At 40.8% G+C, this 15393-nt stretch overlaps 2 protein-coding genes across 2 annotated transcripts; both read left to right on the top strand.

Moving 5' to 3' along the window:
- The first annotated feature begins 228 nt into the window (after positions 1-228).
- On the top strand, positions 229-4140 carry LOC118392525 (39S ribosomal protein L42, mitochondrial-like). Its single transcript, XM_052460641.1, has 5 exons — positions 229-383; positions 622-679; positions 792-876; positions 1165-1328; positions 3636-4140. The coding sequence occupies exons 1-5, from the start codon at positions 296-298 to the stop codon at positions 3679-3681; spliced, it is 441 nt and encodes a 146-aa protein (XP_052316601.1). The 5' UTR covers positions 229-295; the 3' UTR covers positions 3682-4140.
- An 84-nt stretch (positions 4141-4224) lies between these two features.
- Positions 4225-7704, top strand: LOC118392524 (ubiquitin-conjugating enzyme E2 N-like). Its single transcript, XM_052460640.1, has 4 exons — positions 4225-4375; positions 5634-5880; positions 5973-6113; positions 6425-7704. Exons 1-4 carry the CDS (start codon positions 4346-4348, stop codon positions 6469-6471), a joined length of 465 nt encoding a protein of 154 aa, XP_052316600.1. The 5' UTR covers positions 4225-4345; the 3' UTR covers positions 6472-7704.
- Positions 7705-15393: the final 7689 nt, after the last annotated feature.

Genomic DNA, 15393 nt, shown 5'->3' with positions numbered 1-15393 from the left:
TCAAATACCATTATTTCTCAGTTTACTCTATTCCAATTCTAAAATTATATTTATGATGTCATAATGTATTTATACAAATGTGAAAAATACTTTTTCCCCAAATACATTTGACAGTTAAACTGTCCCAGTTCTTTTGTTTTTGTATTTTTACTTTGGCTTTACTAAAGAAAAAGGATTTGTTCATAAAGGTTTGTACAGCGGAACAAACGTGTATGGTTCACGTATGAACACGGAATTATTTCCTTGTAGTACATACACGGAAATATTTCCATGTAACACAAATACAACATTTTTGATGAGCATGGCTACTACAGGTCATTTAAATAGGTTGAGTTCTTTATTTACACGGTTTTCAACTGTTAATCTACTGAAACACTGCACAGGTGAGTACTGTCTATTGTAAAACGTGCAAGATTAAGGAACGCGTTTTGTGAACACAATCTCAAGTGCTGAAAGGATTTTGTCAGCTAACTATCTAGTTAATGTTAGCGCACATATATTAGCAAGCATTTCTGGGGCAGAGAACCCAGCTGGCTAGCAATCTTGTGACTGTAGCTTGGCAGTTATTAATCACATCATACAGTACCTTTTGATTTATGTAAACCAATATATCCACAACAGGCGTTGTGCCTGTCCTTCACAAGTCAACTATCCGTGGACCTTCCATTGATGATGATTGGTAAGTAACGTTAGATGGCTTGCTACATAGCCTTTTTTTTAATAGTAAATCATCATTTTGTAACTGTGTGTATTGCGATGACTTTGTTCATTTCTTGTCACCTTCATTGCAGTAAGGTGGAAATTGGTGTGACATCTGATGGGAAGACCATAGTGTGCTACCATCCCTCTGAGGATGTTCCTTATGAATTTACCCAGGTAAGAAATTAGAACTTGGATTTGCCGATACTGACGTTAACAGAGATGATGAGGAAAAGGAAACCTTTAAATACTGTAAATACTGCATTTGCAAACACAATACGCCCTGCAGATTGATCTGTGAAATCATGATGTCTGTGGGAGGCTGAGTTTTACCTGCCAGCAATATGCCCCTTTTCTCAACATGCTGGCTATTAAACGGCAAAATAAGCCCTGCGATTTAGGTTGAAAAACAGCATAAATGGTCTTTGATTGTTATGGCTTTCGTATGTATTTGTGACACTGTAGCCTATTCTACGGCCAGACCCCCTGACCAATCCGGCAGAGACACATGACCAGGTGTTGAAGGCCCACCTCGGAAGGGAGGTGCTGCAGAACAAACAGGGCCCCACCATCGAGGAGCTCAGCAAAATGTTTCACACCACCAAGCACCGCTGGTACCCTGTGGGACAGTAAGTACACCTTCTATGATTGAATCACTTTAGTGATAGTACAGACTATGTAAATTATGAAGAGATACTCAGAAGGAGAAAATTGTTGATGATTGCTCAAAGCAGGGCAATAGATGTCACACCCATTCCATATTAAATATTGGTACTGAACTCACATGGCACATCCTTAGTATTAAAGGCCCAGTGCAGTCAAAAATGTAATTTCTTGAGTTTTATATATATATTTACATACTGATGTTGGAAGAATGCTGTGAAAATGATAATGCTGTTTAAAAAGGCCGTCTGAAATTTCAGCCTGTTTTGGCCTGCTTGGTGACATCACCAGGTAGTAAATTAGTTAATAGACCAATATGAAAGAGTTCCAAACGTCTCTGCCAATAACGAGGCTTTGGATTTCCCCTCCCCACTCCGACAGTTCTAGCAAAATTCTTGCTTGAGAAGTTGCTCTTGCAAAGAAACTATTTTTGTTTGTTTTTGACCATTTTGATTTTAAATAATCCCAGTAGGGTACATAATTGTTACCCAGAAATGATTTGATATTGAGATAACGTTTGCATTGGGTCTTTTTAAGTATCCAAAATGTACCTTAAGTTGCTCATTTGTAAATTCATGTAATGCTAATGTATTGAGTGAGAAACTGGCATGAAGATGGGTAAAATCCTCACTCAGTCCTTTTTAAAATCACCTATAGAGTGCATTCGCAAAGTATTCAGACCCCTTCCCCTTTTCCACATTTTGTTACATTACAGCCTTATTCTAAAATTGAGAAATAAATACATTTTTATCCATATTCACACAATACCCCATAATGACAAAGTGAAAACAGGTTTTTAGAAATGTTTGCAAATTTTTATTAAAATTAAAAAACATAAACCTTATGTAAATAAGAACCTATGGCACTCAAAATTGAGCTCCGGTGCATTCTGTTTCCCTTGATCATCCTTGAGATGTTTCTACTGCTTGATTGGAGTCCACCTGGGGTAAATTCAATTGATTGGACATGATTTGGAAAGGAACACACCTGTCTATATAAGGTCCCACAGTTGACAGTGCATGTCAGCAAAATCCAAGCCATGGGGTCGAAGGATTTGTCCGTAGAGCTTCGAGACAGGATTGTGTCAAGGCACAGATCTGGGGAAGGATACTTAAACATTTATGCAGCATTGAACGTCCCCAAGAACACAGTGGCCTCCATAATTCTTAAATTGAATAAGTTTGGAACCACCAAGACTCTTCCTAGAGCTGGCCGCTCGGCCAAACTGAGCAATCGGGGGAGGCGGCCTTAGTCAGGGAGGTGACCAAGGACCCAATGGTCACTCTGCCAGAGCTCTAGAGTTCCTATGTGGAGAAAGGAGAACCTTCCAGAAGGACAACTATCATTGCAGTACTCCACCAATCAGGGCTTTATGGTAGTGGCCAGACGGAAGCCACTCAGTAAAAGGCACATGACAGTCCGCTTGGAATTTGCCAAAAGGCACTTAAAGGACTCTCAGGCCATGATAAACAAGATTCTCTGGTCTGATGAAACCAAGATTGAACTATTTGGCCTAAATGGCAAGCGTCACGTCTGGAGGAAACCTGGCACCATGCCTACGGTGAAGCATGGTGGTGGCAGGTTCATACTGTGTTGATGTTTTTCAGTGGCAGGGACTGGGAGACTAGTCAGGTTTGAGGGAAAGATGAACGGAGCAAAGTACAGAGAGATCCTTGATGAAAACCTGCTCCAGAGCACTCGGGACCTCAGACTGGGGGCGAAGGTTCACCTTCCAACAGGACAACGACTCTAAGCACACAGCTATGACCATGCAGGAGTGGCATCGGGACAAGTCTCTGAATGTACTTGAGTGGCCCAGACAGACCCCGGACTTGGACCCGACCAAACATCTCTGGAGAGACCTGAACATCGCTGTGCAGCGACGCTCCCTATCCAACCTGATAGAGCTTGAGAGGATCTGCAGAGAAGAATGGGAGAAACTCCCCAAATATGTGTGCCAAGCTTGTAGCGTCATACCTAAGTAGACTCGAGGATATAATCGCTGCCAAAGGTGCTTCAACAAAGTATTGAGTAAAGGGTCTGAATACTAAATGTGATTGTTCTGGTTTTTATTTTTAATTACATTTGCAAAGATTTCTAAAAACCTGTTTTCGCGTTGTCATTATGGGGTATTGTGTGTAGATTGAGAGATTACAATTGAATTCATTTCAGAATAAGGCTGTAACAAAATGTGGAAAAAGTCAAACGGTCTGAATACTTTCCGAATCCACTGTATATTGAACATTTTAACTTTTGTTCCTTTTTTTTCTTAGGTACCATACACGACGCAGAAAACGAGATCCCCCAAAAGACAGATAGTTGTTAAGGAGTTTCTTACCTTCAGAATCATTTATACCTTACAGAATTATTAGCTTGGCTCAACCCCCAAATCCCAAACTGTTTTTGTGTGCAATTATTTGTGCTGTAAAATAAAATAAAATTAACACATCTGTAGTTACGCACTTATGTTTTGAAGCAGATTACCAAAACTGTCAGTGAAATATATATTTTCCCTATTTGCTGAATACCTTTTATTTCATAAAATTTTGGGACATTGTTAAGGTATCTGCATGTTATTGTGGAGGAAGAAGGAGAACACTGCAACAGCGGCGTAGCGGGAGAAAGAAAAAGCTGCAACTGGGACTCAAACTCTGGCTCCTACTGTGCAGAACAATATTACATTGATTGTGACTGACCATTATTACGATCATTTCAATTCAGTCCATGTATTTTAAATTTTTGGGATTCAAAGAAATTACAATAAAGAGTACGTTCATATTTCTAGTCTTTTCTCTAAGATTTTGAAAGCACCCATTCCTGGAACATGAAGTTCGTTTAATTGAAATATGTTCACGCTGGTCGTTGACCAAAATACATTTCCCAGCATTCACAATCCCGTCAGAGGCCAACATCATTCACCGGAAAGCGTGTTTTTTTCGGCGACGGAGTGAACATACAAAAATACTGTATACAGTAAAACAAGATGGCAGGACTACCCCGCAGGATTATAAAGGTAATTCCAAAAACCACATGCAATAAATAGTTCACAAGCCGTAGTTCGGTCCCCTTTGAGTTGCGAAGAAAAATACGACTAGGCACGTGCATTGCCATGTATTTGCTAGCTAACGTTACTTCCGTTAGCTAGGTACCGTATGTCTCAGGCTCAGCCCCAAGTCAGATGAATGTTTGGTCAAATGTATTAACCTTCCTGCTGAGTATGGCCCAAGTCTACTTAATTGCCTATGTGTTGAAAGTAATACTTTTCTTAATGTACATCTATTGAAGTAACCTTGCTATGGTCTCAAGATAGCGATCTGAACAATGACCCTCGTTAGCAACGTACATACAGCTAGCACATTTAGCTAGTTAGATATTGATGGAACTTGCTATAGTACTAGACTCCAGAGTATGTATTATAAACTCACATTTACTTGCTTGGTTTACTGTGTATGAAAGTGCTTTGGGTAGCAAAGCTAACTTGGCTGTGGTATAGAAGCCAGTGGCAGTGCAGGTATTTCTCTCAAACTGTCTAGGCCCAATGAGCAGGATCAGGATATCTTGTTGGTCTTGCAGGAGTTCTGTATCAGAAATGAAGAGACATGGGACAATAGTTTGTCATACATATACTAACTAGGTGGCTGCAAAAACAAATGTTTGACAGAAACATTCAATTTATCAGCCTACTCAACTGGCCTAACTTACTGACTTGCCTAGTTGTTGAATAAAACAACTGAGAAGACAAACATTTACAGTGGTGTTATGGTGTACATGGGCCTATCAGTGAGTTATATTTGAAAGTTATAGATAATACATTTATTTCCATCAGAATGACAGTCATACCATGAAGATGTTACATGTTGGTTCTCACTAGGCCTCAGACATAATTCACAAAAAAAGACTTTGCAGCTAGTCCACCTCCAGGCATGTAATTATTATTATATATTTTGTTTGTTTAACCTTTTATTTAACTGCGATAGAATGTATCAGAGTGATTGTTCATTGGCCCTAAAAAGTTCAGAAACAGAATGTCAAACCTGATCTTGAATGTATGGATGGCTGTCCTTGCACCAAAACATAGTTGTCCAAAACCTTAGTCACTATTGACCCTGACCTGACATCTGGTTGTTGGTGCTTATCTGTCTCGCTACATCTGTAGCGCATTCTGCTTGAGACAATTTAAACTGGGTTCACTTCGAACATGACACGTTTCTGTTTGCATGTGTTTGTCTATCTACCTGCATGTCTCGATCTGTATCTCTGTCTGTGTTCAGGAGACTCAGCGTTTGCTGGCCGAACCCGTTCCTGGAATAAAGGCAGAGCCTGATGAGGCGAATGCACGCTACTTCCATGTGGTGATTTCAGGGCCCCAGGACTCCCCTTTCGAAGGAGGCACCTTTAAACTTGAACTGTTTCTGCCAGAAGAATATCCCATGGCAGCTCCCAAAGTGCGATTCATGACCAAAATCTACCACCCCAATGTGGACAAGCTGGGTAGGATATGCCTAGACATCTTGAAAGGTGAGTTGTCCAGATTCAGTTATCATTGGTCACAGTCATGTCCTGACTCAAAGTATGACTCCTTCCTCCACCATTTTCTTTGTCTCTCACAGATAAGTGGTCCCCAGCTTTGCAGATCCGCACAGTACTGCTATCAATCCAAGCATTATTAAGCGCTCCTAACCCTGATGACCCACTTGCAAACGATGTTGCAGAGCAGTGGAAATCAAACGAAGCCCAAGCCATTGAGACAGGTGAGACAGCGCACGCACGTGTCATGTTCGTGTTTAAAGTGAACCCAGTTTAAATTCTCACCCCTTGGCACGTAAATTATTTTGCATCCTCTGATCAAGAGTACCTATCGCTGAATGTGAACAAAGCCTGGTTTTAAACAGAGGCAGTGTGTGTGAGAAGGAACCAATTACTTACTGCTCTTGTAGTGCTCTTCACTTTAGCCTCCTAAAGTGTCACTGCAGGTCAAATCAATTCAGAGATAGCATTCTTCTTGAAGGAATGTCTTGCTAATACCTGTAGTTAATGAACCCCCTCTCTGTGCACCTTGCAGCTCGGACATGGACCAGGCTTTATGCGGGAAACAGCATTGAGGTATAGAAGAAAGCAGACGGGCACTGGATGTTAACACAACCAAGATGGTCTCCTTTATTTGCATTTAAAGGACAGTCTTAGACAAAAACAAAAAACAAGATAAAAGCAAGCAAAAAAACTGTAAAGAATATATTTAAGAGAAAACAAAACTACTGCAGCCCTCTGGTAATTTTATGGCACATAGCAATGTGTTTTGTCTTTGTTCCGGCTCACTGCTCGAATGCATGGACAGAGGCTGATGCTCAACCACAGTTTTCTGTTTATCCGGGGGGGGGGGCGGACGATAAGTCTCGGTCATACAGTCATACAATGGGTCAGTTTAGTCAAAGGTCAATAAACGGAGGGAGTTAGTGACACAGCCTAGGGTTATGCCGCCTAGCCCCTTGTTGAATTTAGAGTAACCTTTGTTTCCCTCAGACAGTTGAAGTTGTGGGTTCGGAAGTCCTGTGTTTGCAAGCCCTTGGCAGAAGCTCAGATTAGGGAGGTGAGCGTGTCGGTTATGACTTCCTTCTGGGGAGAAAGGTGTTCTTTTCATTTTCTTTTCATGTTATTTTAATTGAATTTTTTCTCTTATGATACTTCATTAAAAGCATGTACTTAATCAAGCTCAGAACATGACTGTTCTAACAAATTAGATCCGTATTGATACTGAGAAGTATCACTTTCGGGGTGTTAATGGGGGGGGGGTGGGGGGTACACCCAATTCTGACATGAAACAACGAGGCATGAAATACTATCATTGTCACTTCATTGCTGAGATCCACACAGACTTGTTGCTTCTGTACTTATTTTCTGTAAATGTTATGTTGTAGTAAAAATATTTTTGTTATGCCATTTTGTTTGATCTCTTTCTTGCTAGCACAGTACCTACATATTCTGGTAGGTGGTGTTTCATTGCTTTTCCCATACTCTGTCCTCACCCTTGTCTTTTCCACAATTCTCTACTGCAAGTGTATCCAGCATTTAGTTCAACCAACATTCTGAAAGAGGGGAGAAAATCAGAGAATGTTCTAATTTATTTATCTTTTTCTAAGGGATTTAGAATGAAAAATCAATGATGATTCGTCATCTAAGCGTCTGGCCTTTAGATTGAGAATGGCTTCCATGTCTCTGGTTAATCCACTCTTCATGTGAAAAAGGCAAAGAGAATCGTGTATTACCGGTGTCTGAAATGATATGGGAAAATAAACAAATGCATTTGCATTTGTGGCTCCTGTAAATAAAATAAGTTGAGTAAGACTCCTGTGAATGTGTCTGTGTGCTGTTGTGTATCTGGCTAAGGGGACGAGACTCACTTGTTTTGTTTATTGACACGCTTGCTCTGTCTGCGTAGATGGGTTCCTGTATGTCAGGGCCATGCTTGTCTTTAGGGGCCAGTATCTCACAATGGTTTTGTTGTCCTGTCTTTATATGGCAACAGTGAGCCACTCAGTGGGGGTCATTCTATGTAAATCTTGGCTTTTTGACCAGCAATTTAAAATATATTTTTTAACCAGAACTTAGATAATAGTTAACACCCCTTACCATTGTAAATCACCATAAATGACAGCTTAATGCATTTTAATTTGTTACTACATTCCCCAAAATATCCCTTCTTCCCTTTTTGTCACTGGTGTTACATATATTTGAATGACAATTCATGCTTTCCATGTAATTTGACTATTTAATTTGCATATGTAATTGAAGACTAGGTTAATGATAATATTAAGAAAATGTTTTGATTAGTATTTTACTTTTTTAATTAATTAATTTCACCTTTATTTAACCAGGTAGGCAAGTTGAGAACAAGTTCTCATTTGCGATTGCGACCTGGCCAAGATAAAGCAAAGCAGTTCGACACATACAACGACACAGAGTTACACATGGAGTAAAACAAACATACAGTCAATAATACAGTATTAACAAGTCTATGTACGATGTGAGCAAATGAGGTGAGATAAGGGAGGTAAAGGCAAAAAAGGCCATGGTGGCAAAGTAAATACAATATAGCAAGTAAAACACTGGAATGGTAGATTTGCAATGGAAGAATGTGCAAAGTAGAAATAAAAATAATGGGGTGCAAAGGAGCAAAATTAATTAATTAAATACAATAGGGAAAGAGGTAGTTGTTCGGGCTAAATTATAGGTGGGCTATGTACAGGTGCAGTCATCTGTGAGCTGCTCTGACAGTTGGTGCTTAAAAGCTAGTGAGGGAGATGTGTTTCCAGTTTCAGAGATTTTTGTAGTTCGTTCCAGTCATTGGCAGCAGAGAACTGGAAGGAGAGGCGGCCAAAGAAAGAATTGGTTTTGGGGGTGACTAGAGAGATATACCTGCTAGAGCATGTGCTACAGGTGGGAGATGCTATGGTGACCAGCGAGCTGAGATAAGGGGGGACTTTACCTAGCAGGGTCTTGTAGATGACATGGAGCCAGTGGGTTTGGCGACGAGTATGAAGCGAGGGCCAGCCAACGAGAGCGTACAGGTCGCAATGGTGGGTAGTATATGGGGCTTTGGTGACAAAACGGATTGCACTGTGATAGACTGCATCCAATTTGTTGAGTAGGGTATTGGAGGATATTTTGTAAATTACATCGCCAAAGTTGAGGATTGGTAGGATGGTCAGTTTTACAAGGGTATGTTTGGCAGCATGAGTGAAGGATGCTTTGTTGCGAAATAGGAAGCCAATTCTAGATTTAACTTTGGATTGGAGATGTTTGATATGGGTCTGGAAGGAGAGTTTACAGTCTAACCAGACACGTAAGTATTTGTAGTTGTCCACGTATTCTAAGTCAGAGCCGTCCAGAGTAGTGATGTTGGACAGGCGGGTAGGTGCAGGTAGCGATCGGTTGAAGAGCATGCATTTAGTTTTACTTGTATTTAAGAGCAATTGGAGGCTACGGAAGGAGAGTTGTATGGCATTGAAGCTTGCCTGGAGGGTTGTTAACACAGTGTCCAATGAAGGGCCAGAAGTATACAGAATGGTGTCGTCTGCGTAGAGGTGGATCGGAGACTCACCAGCAGGAAGAGCGACCTCATTGATGTATACAGAGAAGAGAGTCAGTCCAAGAATTGAACCCTGTGGCACCCCCATAAAGACTGCCAGAGATCCGGACAGCAGACTCTCCGATTTGACACACTGAACTCTATCAGAGAAGTAGTTGGTGAACCAGGCGAGGCAATCATTTGAGAAACCAAGGCTGTCGAGTCTGCCGATGAGGATGTGGTGATTGACAGAGTCGAAAGCCTTGGCCCGATCACTGAATACGGCTACACAGTAATGTTTCTCCTCGATGGTGGTAACTTTAAACAATATACTTTTTTTTACAACACCAGTGACCAATTTGCAGGCAAGATGGCATAGCTGTCGGTCACAGTAGCTCAAACCACACTTAAAGTGTAAATAAATCACGTAACCGTGTCTATTGACACACCTGTACATCAATTTAAGTAATAATAAAAAAATCCCCATCAAAATCTGTCAATTTAAGACATATCTGTTTTATTGCATGGGCTGCGTCTCAATATACGGCATCCACCTATGTTGGCCTTCCACATCTGCGGTGGAAGGTGGCCGAGCTACAGCTGTGTTTGTAAATTATTGTAATCAACTTTCTTTTCCTTTTACTATAAACTGTGTAACACTCCGGTACTTATTTTGTAATAGTTCTGAAGTAGTACTCATTAGCCAAAAGCGGTCCCCGATGTGTAATTGCTCTCTTGCTCTGCTGTGTGCATCTTCCTAGATGTCACTCAAATGGTGTGGGGCTGATGCTCATTGTCTGAAACTCGAATTGCATGAGGGGAAATGTTGTTGCACAGCTTCCAGAAAAAGTCGCTTTCAAACTAGAGATTTTGTGGCTAATCAAGGTGAGAATTCTGCTCCTAGATTATGCATGTATGAACTACACATTGGCAAAGCGGGAGGCAAAAAATAATAATTTTACTAGTTGCCAAAGTTCCGGAGCAAAGTTCCGGAGCATGTCTTTAAGGTTAACATGAAATTACCAAATTAATCTTCAAATTGCTAACATAAAGAGTGCAGACCCACCATGTTCTTTTCAAAACAGCCCTGCCTCCAATGAACCTTTGACCCTGGAAGAAGTTGGCAAAGATGTTGAATTTCTTTCAAAGTGGTCATCTATAATGGGGTAACACAAGTGACATGAAATTGAGGGACAGCTATTCCCTATAAATTATACTGTTTAGTTGATATTTTAGTTGAAATATTCCACTAAATACTTTTATATTACAACATTTTAAAGTGTGAGAGAAATATATATTTTTACTCAAAATATGTAACTAAACCACGACTCATTCATGACCCTAGGGAGTAGTAAATCAAATCAAAATCAAATCAAATGTATTTATATAGCCCTTCGTACATCAGCTGATATCTCAAAGTGCTGTACAGAAACCCAGCCTAAAACCCCAAACAGCAAGCAATGCAGGTGTAGAAGCACGGTGGCTAGGAAAAACTCCCTAGAAAGGCCAAAACCTAGGAAGAAACCTAGAGAGGAACCAGGCTATGTGGGGTGGCCAGTCCTCTTCTGGCTGTGCCAGGTGGAGATTATAACAGAACATGGCCAAGATGTTCAAATGTTCATAAATTACCAGCATGGTAGAATAATAACAAGGCAGAACAGGTGAAACTGGAGCAGCAGCACAGTCAGGTGGAACGGGGACAGCAAGGAGTCATCATGTCAGGTAGTCCTGGGGCACGGTCCTAGGGCTCAGGTCCTCCGAGAGAGAGAAAGAAAGAGAGAATTAGAGAGAGCATATGTGGGGTGGCCCGTACTCTTCTGGCTGTGCCGGGTGGAGATTATAACAGAACATGGCCAAGATGTTCAAATGTTCATAAATGACCAGCATGGTCGAATAATAGTAAGGCAGAACAGTTGAAACTGGAGCAGCAGCATGGCCAGGTGGACTGGGGACAGCAAGGAGTCATCATGTCAGGTAGTCCTGGGGCATGGTCCTAGGGCTCAGGTCCTCAGAGAGAGAGAAAGAAAGAAGGAGAGAATTAGAGAACGCACACTTAGATTCACACAGGACACCGAATAGGACAGGAGAAGTACTCCAGATATAACAAACTGACCCTAGCCCCCCGACACAAACTACTGCAGCATAAATACTGGAGGCTGAGTACAAGCCAATTTCATGGTATTAAGCATGTTGTAGTAAATACAGAGCATTCGGAAAGTCCACAGACCTCTTGACTTTTTCCACATTATGTTACATTACAGCCTTATTCTAAAATGTATTAAATATTTTTTTCCCCCTAATTAATAAAAATGTAATCAATCCATTTTAGAATAAGGCTGTAAAGTAACAAAATGTGGAAAAAGTCAAGGGGTCTGAACACTTTCCAAACGCACTTTATATACTGTCTATTAACACAGCACTTCAATTAAAACAAACATTTTGTGTCATTATCTGACACTTAAGTGTTTCCCCTGGTGGTTAAAGCAGGGAAAGGAAAGCCACAATTTTCATAGAATGACCCATGTGCCAATCCTCGGAATGTAAATGCAGGAAATGATTCCTTGTATTATGGTCCTGTCTTTGTTTATATGGCAACAGTGAGTCACTCAGTGTAGGAACTAATCCTCAGAATATAAATGCAGGATATTATTCCTTGAATTATCTTTTAGACACTAAACATTAGCTAATCTCAAAGCAATAAAGATTTGTCAGTGAAATTAGTCCATTACTTAATTTTTTATTTGTACATTTTAGTCCGTTAGCAGACACTCTTAACCACACTGACTTACAGTTAGTGCACTCATCTTAAGATGGCTAGGTGACACAACCACATCCCATTCAAAGTAAGTACATTTTTCCTTAGAGTAAGTCGTGGGGGTTGGGCTATTCGATTATCCATTGTTACAGGGCGTTGTTACAGGGCGTTGTTACTATCTGTTGCTACAGGGTGACTTACTGCGACAGCTCAGAAACGTCCAAATATAAACAGAACCTTTGTGACAGGCATTGATTTATTGACCTGACAGGTGAACATTACTCATCACCAGGTGCTTACGGCACAGGGTAGAACACTGTCTGGCCACTCACAGTAGACAGTATGTTTTGGATTTCGCATCATCAATGTGTCACGGATATTTAACACTTTCTGCTTGTTCACTAGTAGGAATACATTATTTGTGGTGTGATTCTCTAGTCTTAGTGGTTGCATGGTAATGACTGTTTTTGATCTGACATCGTTATGAAGTATTTGTTTGTTGTAATGGGATTCCTCTCCTTCGGCAGTCAGTATGAGAGTCACTTGTGACTATGAATATCTGCATTGCCTGGAGATCCACTCTCCACAAGACAGGGAGGGGTGGGTGGGGGGATCTCTTCCTGTGAATACTTCATCTGCAGTGGGAAAACAGACTGTGCTGTGCCAGGCTTCTCCTTCGCTGACCTTTACATATAACCAGCCACCAAGGTGGAGACTGCAGGGAAAGGGTGGTAGTGCATGGCCTCCAAGAGTGCTGTATGGAATAATGGTGTAAGATGTCTTATTTTGGTGTTGGTGTGACAAGATACGAGGATGACATGGGTGTGATGCAGTATGAACAGCGATTCACTGCATTATATTATCAGAATGTACAGCAGATACAAAGGTACAGAAGAGGTACATTCACATTTGTGTTAGATGCCAATTGTTAATATCCTCTATTCATGTAGATATTGTACATTTTGAAATTAGGTTGTGAAATACTGAATGTGTTATCAGGAAGAAAACAAGCCACAGCTCAGTGGTAAAACCATGTCAAATACCTGTATGTCTAGATTCAAATCTGTCTAGAGTTTTTAATGTACATGTACAGGTGTGACAAGTATAGGCTCTGAGCTCCAAAATGCAGGACTAGTGAAATACAATAATGAAAATGGTAATTAAAACAATAGAAATAGCACTATATACAGTTGAAGTCGGAAGTTTACATAACCTTATGTTGGAGTCGTTAAAACTAGTTTTTCAACCACTGCGCAAATTTCTTGTTAACAAACTATAGTTTTGGCAAGTCGGTTCGGACATCTACTTTGTGCATGACACAAGTAATTTTTCCAACAATTGTTTACAGACAGATTATTTCACTTATACTTCACTGTATCACAATTCCAGTGGGTCAGAAGTTTACATACACTAAGTTGATTGTGCCTTTAAACCACTTGGCTTTAGAAGCTTCTGAAAGGCTAATTGATATCATTTGAGTTAATTGGAGGTGTACCTGTGGATGTATTTCAAGGCCTACCTTCAAACTCAGTGCCTCTTTGCTTGACATCATGGGAAAATCAAAAGAAATCAGCCAAGACCTCAGAAAAAATGGTAGACCACCACAAGTCTGGTTCATCCTTGGGAGCAATTTCCAAATGCCTGAAGGTACCCCGTTCATCTGTACAAACAATAGAACGCAAGTATAAACACCATGGGACCACGCAGCCGTCATACCGCTCAGGAAGGAGATGTGTTCTGTCTCCTAGAGATGAACGTACTTTTGTGGAAGAAGTACAAATCAATACCAGAACAACAGCAAAGGACCTTGTGACGATGCTGGAGTAAACAGGTACAAAAGTATCTATATCCACAGTATAATTTCTCCTATATCGACATAACCTGAAAGGCCGCTCAGCAAGGAAGAAGCCACTGCTCCAAAACCGCCATAAAAAAGCCAGACTACGGTTTGCAACTGCACATGGGGACAAAGATCATACTTTTTGGAGAAATGTCCTCTGGTCTGATGAAACAAAAATAGAACTGTTTGGCCGTAATGACCATCGTTATGTTTGGAGGAAAAAGGGGTAGGCTTGCAAGCCGTAGAATACCATCCCAACCATTAAGCACAGGGGTGGCAGCATCATGTTGTGGGGGTGCTTTGCTGCAGGAGGGACTGGTGCACTTCACAAAATAGATGGCATCATGAGAATGGAAAATTTTGTGGATATATTGAAGCAACATCGCAAGACATCAGTCGGGAAGTTAACGCTTGGTTGCAAATAGGTCTTCCAAATGGACAATGACCCCAAGCATACTTCCAAAGTTGTGGCAAAATGGCTTAAGGACAACAAAGTCAAGGTATTGGAGTGGCCATCACAAAGCCCTGGCCTCAATCCCATAGAAAATGTGTTGGCAGAACTGAAAAAGCGTGTGCGAGCAAGGAGGCCTACAAACCTGACTCAGTTACACCAGCTCTGTCAGGAGGAATGGGCCAAAATTTACCCAACGTATTGTGGGAAGCTTGTGGAAGGCTACCCGAAACGTTTGACCCAAGTTAAACTATTTAATGGCAATGCTACCAAATACTAATTGAGTGTATGTAAACCTCTGACCTACTGGGAATGTGATGAAAGAAATAAAAGCTGAATTAAATCATTCTCTCTACTATTATTGTCACGCCCTGACCGTAGAGATCCTTTTATTCTCTATGTTTGTTTGGTCAGGGTGTGACTCGGGTGGGAAACTCTATGTTCTTTGTTTCTTTGTTTTGGCCGGGTATGGTTCTCAATCAGGGACAGCTGTCTATCGTTGTCTCTGATTGGGAATCATACTTAGGCAGCCTTTTTCCCTGTTGTATTTGTGGGTAGTTGTCTTTGTTAGTGGCCTGAATAGCCCTAGTAAGCTTCACATTCGTTTTTGTTTTGTTGGCAACATTTATAATGAAGAAAAATGTATGCTCACAACGCTGCACTTTGGTCCGGTCATTTCCACGATGATGGCAATCGTGACAATTATTCTGATATTTCACATTCTTAAAATAAATTGGGGATCCTAACTGACCTAAGACAGGGAATTTTTACTAGGATTAAATGTCAGGAATTGTGAAAAATCGAGTTTAAATGTATTTGGCCGAGGTGTGTGTAAACTTCCGACTTCAACTGTACATCATAACAACTGTGGCAGGATGGGTTACCTTTCCTGTTACATTCAAATAAAATGGATTACTTTA

This window comes from Oncorhynchus keta, chromosome 13 (genome assembly GCF_023373465.1).
Source record: "Oncorhynchus keta strain PuntledgeMale-10-30-2019 chromosome 13, Oket_V2, whole genome shotgun sequence".
Classification (NCBI taxonomy): Eukaryota; Metazoa; Chordata; class Actinopteri; order Salmoniformes; family Salmonidae; genus Oncorhynchus; species Oncorhynchus keta.
This window is presented reverse-complemented; position numbering and strand designations above follow the sequence as displayed.

Bases quoted from the DNA above. Each gene is read 5' to 3' on its own strand.
- LOC118392524 (XM_052460640.1), top strand. From the start codon at position 4,346: ATGGCAGGACTACCCCGCAGGATTATAAAG. The intron at 4,376-5,633 runs GTAATTCCAAAA...GTCTGTGTTCAG, and splicing joins TACCCCGCAGGATTATAAAG to GAGACTCAGCGTTTGCTGGC. The intron at 6,114-6,424 runs GTGAGACAGCGC...TGCACCTTGCAG, and splicing joins AGCCCAAGCCATTGAGACAG to CTCGGACATGGACCAGGCTT.
- LOC118392525 (XM_052460641.1), top strand. From the start codon at position 296: ATGAGCATGGCTACTACAGGTCATTTAAATAGGTTGAGTTCTTTATTT. The intron at 680-791 runs GTAAGTAACGTT...CCTTCATTGCAG, and splicing joins CCTTCCATTGATGATGATTG to TAAGGTGGAAATTGGTGTGA. The intron at 877-1,164 runs GTAAGAAATTAG...GTGACACTGTAG, and splicing joins TTCCTTATGAATTTACCCAG to CCTATTCTACGGCCAGACCC.